A 10,277-nucleotide genomic window follows, 5' to 3' on the forward strand; every position below is an offset into this window, starting at 1 on the left:
ATATTTATAAGATGTGTCCCACATATCTATCTCTATGTATATATGTATATATGTATATATATATATATATATATTCATGAGGCACTTTCTATAAATAGTTCAGTTAATTTTTTTATTTTGTGTAAAGTTGGTGTACATGTTTCTGTACTTCACATTACATATTTGAAAGACTTAATTTGATTGATTGTTTTTATTTATTGTACATTGTTTTATACTAATGTTTTGTTATTATGTGTGTAATTTGTATTCTCTATCTGTACGATTCTGTTTCGTACATTTAGCAGTGCACCTGGGACAATTCCAACAATTCCCCCACGCGATCAATGAAGTACTTACCAATCTGAATGTGACTTCATTGTAAAGGGCTTTGAGTGGCTGTAGTGGGAGGGGATTGCAGCCCATTCAGTCATTTACCATCTAGTCCTTAATGAGCCAACAGCCGGACCCATTTACCGTAACGATTTCTGGTCCTAGCCCCCCTTTACATCTCTACTTTATTCCTTGCTCTAACGTTCCTCATCATCGTCTTAAACCGTAAGTGGTTTAGAGGAAGTTGAAGGCTTTAAGGAGAGTAAATGTGGGATCATGCATCGTCATAGCAGCAGGGGGTTTTAGAAAAATATGAATATGTATGCCAAATCCCAACTTTTCCTTTTTAAGAACTCATTAGAGGGCTATTTCCCAGTGGTTGCTAATATGCCGGCCACTTGGTGGGGTGAGGGAGCAGATTTAAGCCAGCATGGTTAAATCTGCCGGCTGTGAGGCAGAAAATGTTGTCAATTTTAAGACTTAAATTGAGTGCCTTTTTGAGGCACTTTGACGTCACGAGAAAGGGACACTGGGGGGGAGGAATGCAAGGCTGTGTGGAGCTCCGTCTGGGCAGTGGTTGACGTTGATAGGCGCGTCCAAGAGGGGGTTAAGCGTCTCGGAAACCTGAGCTCCACACATCCCCAAAACTCAATGTGACGTTACTATAACTTACAGCGCATTAAAATGACCACATTGCTCATTTTAACGCTCACCCAGAAAACTAGCTTAAAAAATACAATCATAAATTTGGTTTGGGTTTTTACCATGGGGATTAGATGTCCCCCCTCCTTCCTAGAAACTCATAGGACAAAACACATATTTTTTTTAATCTTATTGTCCAAGCTTGATTTGAGATTAAACACTTTATGGGACGGGTATGAAATGTTTAAGGCCTACCCTGTTATTATATGACCCTGTCTGTCAACAACGCTTTCTGGCCCTTAGTTCACCCTTGGTTAGGGTGCAGGGGCCACACGCCCCAGCAAGCGCCCGTCTCTTAAATTGAAAAAGAGAAAAATGGGCACACACAACTTCAAATGAGTCAATGGGGAATGATTCTTACAAATGAGTCAATGGGGAACGAACTAAAAGTAACTTTACAAAACTTTCTTGATCTAAATGTCATTGCAGATAATACTTTTTGCTCATTAACTATATAATATTTACCACGCTCATTTAAAAAGACATATGCATTTCTTTTCAATTTTCTTTTCAAAAGGCCTCTATTTTACCACCAGGTGTGATTATCTCTTACAAGTCGTTTCAAAATATGCCCTGTACTGTGACTTGGTGACATCATAAGTGGGACTGTCCACCAAGATGTATGATGGATAGATCAGTCTAACAGCCTTTCTACTGCACTGCAGTAACTGGTAGGCTTATCTATCCATCACACATCTAGTGGGACACTTCCATTTGTGATGTCATTAATGGGCAGGTCAGATTTCGAAACCTCTGAGACAATACCAGTCAGAGTCAGAGATATAGTATGAACTGAATATTACAATAAGATAAAAACATTACCTTGTAACAAAACTAGTCAAAGACCATACCTGACTCATGGTCACAGACCTAGTGCATGTTGGCTAATGCAGTTCCATTGGCCCATTGAACACCAAATAACAGAAATATAACGACAAATAAAGGTTTAATCCCAAATGATTGCCGTTGGGTTTTAAGTCAACCAACCAGAGCTACATACTGAGTGCTGAGCAGCTGCAAAAAACTAAATAATACACCTCCTGTGATTTGTAGATTAACACATTTATATTTCCTATGACTGAAGCATATGTTGTTGTTTTTTACAGTTTTGTAAGCAGTCCAACCATTCTCCACCCCGGGTTGGAGTCTGTGAGTCAGGCTTTGCAAACTCAAAGAGAAAAAACATGAGCAAGGAAAGAGGACCGACCAATCACCACAGGTACCGTTATACACACACACACACACACACACACACACACACACACACACACACACACACACACAATCAACCAAACACCGCAAGTGCCATTACACACACGCACACACACACACACACACACACACACACACATATGCAAACCACACGATCAACCAAACACCCCAGGTACCATTACACACACACATATGCAAACACTCACCATCCACAAGAGACCACAGGTATCATTAAATACACACACATACACACACTCAACCAACAAAACACACACACACACACACACACACACACACACACACTCACACAAATACACAACAAACAAAACACAAAAGGTATGATTATACACACTCACACAATCACATACGATCACAAGAACACCAAAGGATCCATTATACACACACACGTGTGCCCGCACACGCACAAACACACATGATCCCCAGAACACCAAAAAAGCCATTATGCACACACACACACTCACACACACACACACACACACACACACACACACACACACACACACACACACACACACACACACACACACACACACACACACACACACACACACACATACACACACACACACATACACACACACACACACGCACACACACGCACACACACAAACACAGGGCCACATACCATCCCATCAAACAGATATACAGATGCCAGCAGGCGTCATTTTCAAAGTGCATGTCCCCTGCAGCCAAACCGGTTCTGTGATAGCGCTGATTATTCCAAGAATACACTACTTTTATACACACACTCCCCTCCCATAATCATAAGCGAAGAGAGAAATTGAATTATCCACATAATGACTCAGCTGAAACTAATTGTTGATTTATGGGAGAACGGCAGTAATTATAATTAGAGCCATGAACATGTTAATATGCATATCTGTAACTGTTGCGAACAGGCAGGGCGAGAGATGAGAATAAGAGGCACGTGTGCTGATTAGTTCTGTGTGTTGTTATGGGACATGAGAAGCCATTTTGATCCCAGTGAGCTTTTTCAGGCGTCATTTAGTTTCCTGGCATCACTGCGGAGACGGGTGTGTGCAGTAGCTTCCAATCACTGGAAATGGAAACACTTAACGGAAGACACCGGTTACTTAGCTCAATGCCACCGCGCTGAAACTCTGCCAAGATGAAAAGCCTCCATTCTGTTTTCTTCTTCTTCTTCTAGCTCCCCCATTATAATTAGAATTCAGGATAGAATACATGAAAAAATTAATTATTTTTTAATTTAAAAGTTTAATTCCCTGCCTTATTTTTTCTACGTACGCACGCTCATACACTTTTAAAAATACTCTCTCACAACACACACACACACACACACACGCACACACACACACACACACACACACACACACACACACACACACACACACACACACACACACACACACACACACACACACACACACACACTCACACACAGTGGAGCAGAATAGATCAAGTATTGAGATGGCTCCGCCGGTCGGCGGCCACCCACAAGTGACATGGCCAGAGAGGTTGATTAAAGGTGGTTTACAGGTGGATTGGCTCAGGTAGAACTTCTAGGGCTTGGCTGGTGAGGTATAGTGTCACACTCAACGTCTGTGTCCTAACAGCGGAGCCAGAGACAGTGTGATGATCTTCAGAGATCAATGGAGTGCAAGGGGGGTAAACTTGTAGATATGGAGGACAGCACACATCTTCTACTGCCAAATGTGTATCATCAGCCTCATAGCATAATTGCCAAGCATAAAAGTCATAATTTATGTCAAATAGATGACTTAAGCAGATAGAGATTATGGAACGTAAAAAGCACTCTAATTGGTTTAGGGTAAAGCCAATGAGGCACAGTGAATCTGCAGCATTAGTAGAGTAGAGTTTGGTTTGGCCAAATCACAATTTTGACTAAATTATTTAATTAAAACACTGCTCAGCTGACTTAATTGAATTAAAGCAATTATGCTATTAGGTTAATGATATTTGTTCTTTACCTAGCCATTCACGTGGCTGTATACTTACACCGAGTCATTGTCATTATTAGAATGAAGTTGACTTAAGCAGCTAGGACCAGAATGTATTCATACATAAACCTAATTATTCCCTTCTTTGACTGTTCTCATTGATCGCTCCGTGTCCTACAGCCCAGACCAGAGATCCCGCGCCGCTCATTGGTCAGCTCCTCGCAAGACATTGCCCATACCCAAGAGGCTGAATCCAATTGGAGGATCCAAATATTCGGGCCCCTCCTACCAACACCTTCAGGAAGTAGAGACATCTGAGAGAGAAATTGATGTGCAGAAGGGGTGAGAATATAAAGGACTTTCAGAAAACCTTGAATTTAAATATCAGGGTACTATAAGCGATTTTATATTGCTGTTAACGACTGCTGGGTTCCATTCTACTTATTGAGACATTTCAATGAGAGGAAAATGCCGCTCGGCGAAGGACAGTAAGCATTGGAAATGTGAAAGGAACCACTTCTGTCAGTGGGATAAAAAATATACGCCGCCTGCACATTTGAGTTGTTTTTCAACCTTTCTGCCTTCGCTCTATCTATCTCTCTGTCTCCATTTTACAATCTGCTGAGGCGAGATAAAAACAAGGTTGTGTTATGTGTTGATCTGCACTGCAGTGGCATCAGTTCAAAGTAAAGTAGCTTGGGACGGCTACGCTGCTGTTAGATTGAAGTAAGACAGCGCGGCGGTGGACCCCACCGGTCCACAGACCCGGTCTGTAATCCAGTCAAATACATCGTCATGTCAGGCTGGGGCCCCTGCTGAAGAGAGAGAGAGAGAGAGAGAGAGAGAGAGAGAGAGAGAGAGAGAGAGAGAGAGAGAGAGAGAGAGAGAGAGAGAGAGAGAGGTCATGAGAGAGAGAGAGAGAGAGAGAGAGAGAGAGAGAGAGAGAGAGAAGAGAGAGAGAGAGGTCATGAGAGAGAGAGAGAGAGAGAGAGAGAGAGAGAGAGAGAGAGGTCATGAAGAGAGAGAGAGAGAGAGAAGAGAGAGAGAGAGAGAGAGAGAGAGAGAGAGAGAGAGAGAGAGAGAGAGGTCATGAGAGAGAGAGAGAGAGAGAGAGAGAGAGAGAGAGAGGTCATGAGAGAGAGAGAGAGAGAGAGAGAGAGAGAGAGAGAGAGAGAGAGAGAGAGAGAGAGAGAGAGAGAGAGAGGTCATGAGAGAGAGAGAGAGAGAGAGAGAGAGAGAGAGAGAGAGAGAGAGAGAGAGAGAGAGAGAGAGAGAGAGAGAGAGATTGAGAGGTCATGAGAGAGAGCGAGAGGCAGCAAAAGAGAGAGCAACACTTGCCACAGTCAGAAGGCAGGATTGGGGAGTGGAAGGATTTAAATACAGAACAATATAAAGCTGTTGCTGAACCTGTGGTTATCCAACAGCGGTTATCCAACAGGGATGCCTAATGATTTGTTTTCCAAAAACCTTCTAATAAAGATCAATCCAACCTGTTTTCTAATAAAGAATAATCACAATAGCAGGCATGAAGAATGTGTGTGTGTTTGTATGTCTCTGTGTGTATTTGTGTGTGCTTGTCTGTTTGTGCATGAATGTAAGATAAAATGTTTGAACGTATGTGTACATATAAATGTTTAAATAAATACATAAATTCATAGGTAGATAAACCAATCCATTGAATAAATCAATGCAAAAGCTTTTCTCTTTAAGGGGGTATATGATTTATCAGTGTTTGTGTGACGACGGCCACTCCCTGTCCTCTCCATCATTTCAACCCACACAGTCATCTTTTTTCTCATTTAATTGTGTTTGAACAAATCAAAAGAGGGATTTGGCTGTTAATGTCATCTTGGGAATTGCCGACACGCTTTGAATGCTGCACGCTCTCACTCTCCTCTCCAGCAATATCTGCAAGACTCTCTGCTTCTCCACTATCTCTCTATGTTTCTCTTCCTCCTCTCCCGTTGGCTCTTTCTCTCTATAGAACAGCCACCGTCCCCAAACTGGGTTTGATGTGTTGCGTTTTTTATCTCCGGATGAAGACACTACGGCGATAAACCCGGGCTGTAGTGTCCTCTGAAGCTGATCAAAAGCTTCCACACCCACAACTGTCTTTACATGCCTTGATAGAGGCATAAATGTGTGATTACGCTATTACGCAGAGAGGGAGCGAGAGAGACGGAGGCACTGCGGGAGAGAGAGAACGACAGTGGAAGAGAGAGAGACAGAGAGAAATCGAGAGACAGAGCGACAGTGGGAGACAGAGAGACAGAGGGAGAGTGGGAGAGAGAGCGCAACAGTGGGAGAGAGAGAGAGAGGGAAAGTGGGAGAGAGGGAGCGACAGTGGGAGAGAGAGAGAGAGAGTGGGAGAGAGACCACGACAGTGGGAGAGAGAGAGAGGGAGAGGGGGAGAGAGGGAGCAACAGAGGGAGGGCGAGAGACAGAGGGACTGCGGGTGAGAGAGAACGGCAGGGGAAGAGAGAGAGACAGAGAGAGCGAGAGACAGAGCGACAGTGGGAGAGAGAGAGAGAGAGGGAGAGTGGGAGAGAGAGAGCGACAGTGGGAGAGAGAGAGAGAGAGAGAGGGAGAGTGGGAGCGACTGTGGGATAGAGAGAGTGGGAGAGAGAGAACGACAGTGGGAGAGAGAGTGGGAGAGTGGGAGAGTGGGAGCGACAGTGGGAGAGAGAGAGAGGGAGAGGGGGAGAGAGGGAGCGACAGAGGGAGAGTGAGAGACAAAGGGAGAGGGGGAGAGCGAGAGACAGAGGGAAAGGACTCATGTTTTACTATTGATGCGTTGAGAGCAGCTAGCGCTTGTCGAAGGCCATGAATTATTACACAACGATAATGAGGCAGAATGCCGCAGAACGCTCCCTGATTGACGCCCTGATTATGCTCGAGAGGGAGAGAAAAAGAGAACGAAGGAAGAATAGAAAGAAGGAAAGATCAATATTAGATGTATCTCTGAGCTCACTGGCTCCAAACACAGTGCTCAGGTTGTGTTGCACCAACGAGTCTCAGATCAGGAATGAATCAAACTGAAATGAGTCTTTATCGACGCAGTCAAACTAGTTTTAGTTCCCTGAGAAAGAATTAAATTGCCTTGATTATAAAACGTGAAATTGACCTTGCCGACCTTTTGAGGAGGTTGAACACACATATTTATTTTACAATCCAACTTAATTAGTGCTGAAATTAGGAGGGGCCTGGAAAAACTTTTAGATACCCTGTCATAGCTCTCTCTTCATCAGCCTGCGTGTGTCAAGGTTATTATAGTTAGGTTCATTTTGTATAAAAAATATATATACATTTAAGTTAGTCAGGTTTACTTGTTAGTTTTTGTAATGCTTAATTTTTCTTTGTTTTATTAGTTTCAGTGTTAGTTGTAATACTTTTTCCAATGTGGGCAATTGTCAGGGCCAAGGTTTAAAGAAGAAAAGGTTTGTGTAATAAAAACTCTGTATCAAAACATTGTATCATTCAAACAAAAAGTATTTACTTTAATTTTCACAGTATTCACACAGATGAATAACCATCCACAAAAGACAAATTGACAAAAAAGAAAACAAAAGAAGAAATATCCTCAATCATTTCCGTTCATTTTACGTTCTTTCATCAACACAGAAAAAAAATCTGTTTGATTAGGTTTTATTCATAGATAACTTCAACGATAATAACCTTGGTGTTTGTGTGTGCGTACGTAGGAGTCTTTCTTTCAGAGACTCTCCATCGCCTCTCAGTCTATAAGATCATGAGGTGCCTGCGATGCATGCCTTTGTGAAATGTGTTGAAGAACAAGCGTAGGCGTTCCACGAACACTACGGTTCAGACTAGCACACAAAAGGCATCGTAACCTTTCCTTCAAGGATAAGTTACGGCAAAGAAGTTTTGTAAACCAAGTTTAGCCTTGCTTGCCCTCAAATATCCCTCTTTCCCTTCCTTCTGGCCTATCTGTCTTCATGCATCCCGCCCTCACTTCCACCTCCTTCCCTCTGCCTCTCCTCTGCAGATACCAGATGCAGCCAGAGAACTCCAACAATGACCCGAGGCAGGACAGCTTTCTACGTATGCAAGTTCCCGTTTCCAGGGAAACCACCTTGTCGACGGCGGCAGCGCTGTCCTGGCCGGGGCATGAGGCGGCCTGCTCCGCCAGGCTGCCCCAAGACCGGACCCTCGCCGGCCACATCCGGCCCCCCCGCCCCTCTACACCTCCGACCTCCTTTCGCTCCTGCTCCGTTCCCATCATCCCGTCCGTCCAGTGTCACCATGACGACGAGGTGTCCTGTATGCAAACCAGCCCCGGCCTGCACTCCTCTAGCGCCGCCCCATCGGCCGTGCTGATCCACTCTCCCGCCAACGCCACGCCTTGTCCCGGAGAAGTGAAAGCACGCGATGGTTCGCGTTATTCCCCCTGCTCCGCTGCCATTGGCCAGAAGCAGGACGAGGTCACCCTGGTGTTGGAGGAGGCCCAGCAGCAGCTCCGCGCATTGGCTCTGGCGCATAAGAAGGAGGAAGAAAGCCTAAGCAACAGTTGCAACGGGTCATTGGTTGTGTTTGTGGAGGCCAAGGAAACTGTTTGCTTCTTGAGCCCTTATGGGGGTGGATCCGGTGCATTGAGTTGTAACGGACCAACAGAGACCCAGTTACTTAGCCACAATCTATCACACAGAGACTTGGGGTACACTGGCCAATGAAAGGACAGGATTTAGGCTATTCCCTTTTTTGTTTGACAGTATTTGACAGACTGGTGTTTTTGTCTCAAAATGGCAGACATTTTTGCATCAATGAGACAGAATGGACAATATTGAACTGTGAAACATTTGATTGATGGTGAATCTGGTATTGTGCTGATGTTATGCATTCTGTATGTATACATAGAAACACTGGGGAGGCTGCCCCCTCGCCGAATTACAATATGGAAAAAGAAAAAACATATTTACATGCATTTATTTAAAAATGAGAGACACTTCTGCTTAGACGAAAACAAACCAAATAGTCTGTCAACTCCATGGTGTTTTTAATTGTAAAAAGAATATATAAATATATATATATAAATATATATGGATATCAATATATGGAATTCAAAAAGTGACCAAGTACAGAGTTGAGAACAGAAGAATGATTTAATTTTGTTTCATTTCTTGCCTTCTTATTGGTAATAACCACTTCACATTTTCTGACGTGGTTATGACCTTCAATCTTAATGTATCCCCATTAAATTGCCCTTCCTGACAACACTTCGAATCAAACTTCTGTGAGCCACAGGACAAAATGGCCGTTGATGCAGGTGCCCCCCCAAAGACAAATGGCCCTTCATGCCTTTCAAACTTTGTGTTGCGAATGAATTTGCAATCTCCTGTGGCAACAGGGATCACCTTGGATTTGCTGTACAAAATAAAAGTTCCCTGGATGAAAGAAGCAGTGATGGAAATGAAAAACTATAAAGAAAAGATGGAAGAGAAAAAACAAAACGAAAGCAATGGACTTCCACAGAGACTTTGATTTGGGAATGCTGATTGCCAATCAATTGTAGTTTATTTTACAAGTTCACACACAAATGCACATGCCCCATAAACTGCTGTCGAGTGTGCTTGTACCCAAGGGGTATGTTTATTCATGAATGGCAGGAAGGCGGGACTAATGGAGAGACAGAGGGCTATTTGGAAACGAGGAGTTGTATCTGCCATAGTTTAATTTGTTTTGTTTTTTTTATTGTTGGTATCAATGCTGCTTTCAGGGACTGGTGGGAGGGCAAAACACAAGGATTGGGAGATTCCAGGGTTACATTAAACAATAAATAAATGTCTATGTTGTGTCCTAAGCATTGGCACTTTCTGAGTTTCTGTTTGAGTTTCAAAAAGTGTTTTGTGTCAACAACCTCAACCATCACTTAATGGAACCAGAAGGCAAAAGCAGATTTTTCCCAGAAATGTCTTGGTAACACCTAAAAATGAGCAAGTGGTGATGTTTTAGTACAGAAATTCACTTTGCTGTCCAAATAGTTGTTTGAAAATGTGGATAGCATAGATAGTAATTTCCTTTCAGACATTATTAACCTCACTGGTCAACTGAATGAAATATTTCCGAACAGAATAA

General features: G+C 43.2%; 1 protein-coding gene across 2 annotated transcripts in view; it reads left to right on the top strand.

Moving 5' to 3' along the window:
- Window positions 1-10,002, top strand: part of LOC132473496 (pro-neuregulin-3, membrane-bound isoform) — a 253,382-nt gene extending 243,380 nt beyond the window's left edge. For both annotated transcript variants that reach the window (XM_060073661.1, XM_060073660.1), the window contains exons 7-9: window positions 2,118-2,230; window positions 4,365-4,526; window positions 8,191-10,002. In XM_060073661.1, the coding sequence (XP_059929644.1) occupies window positions 2,118-2,230; window positions 4,365-4,526; window positions 8,191-8,875 (960 nt within the window). In that variant the 3' untranslated portion in view covers window positions 8,876-10,002. The remainder of the gene's footprint in view (window positions 1-2,117; window positions 2,231-4,364; window positions 4,527-8,190) is intronic.
- Window positions 10,003-10,277: the final 275 nt, after the last annotated feature.

This window comes from Gadus macrocephalus, chromosome 15 (genome assembly GCF_031168955.1).
Source record: "Gadus macrocephalus chromosome 15, ASM3116895v1".
Lineage (NCBI taxonomy): Eukaryota > Metazoa > Chordata > Actinopteri > Gadiformes > Gadidae > Gadus > Gadus macrocephalus.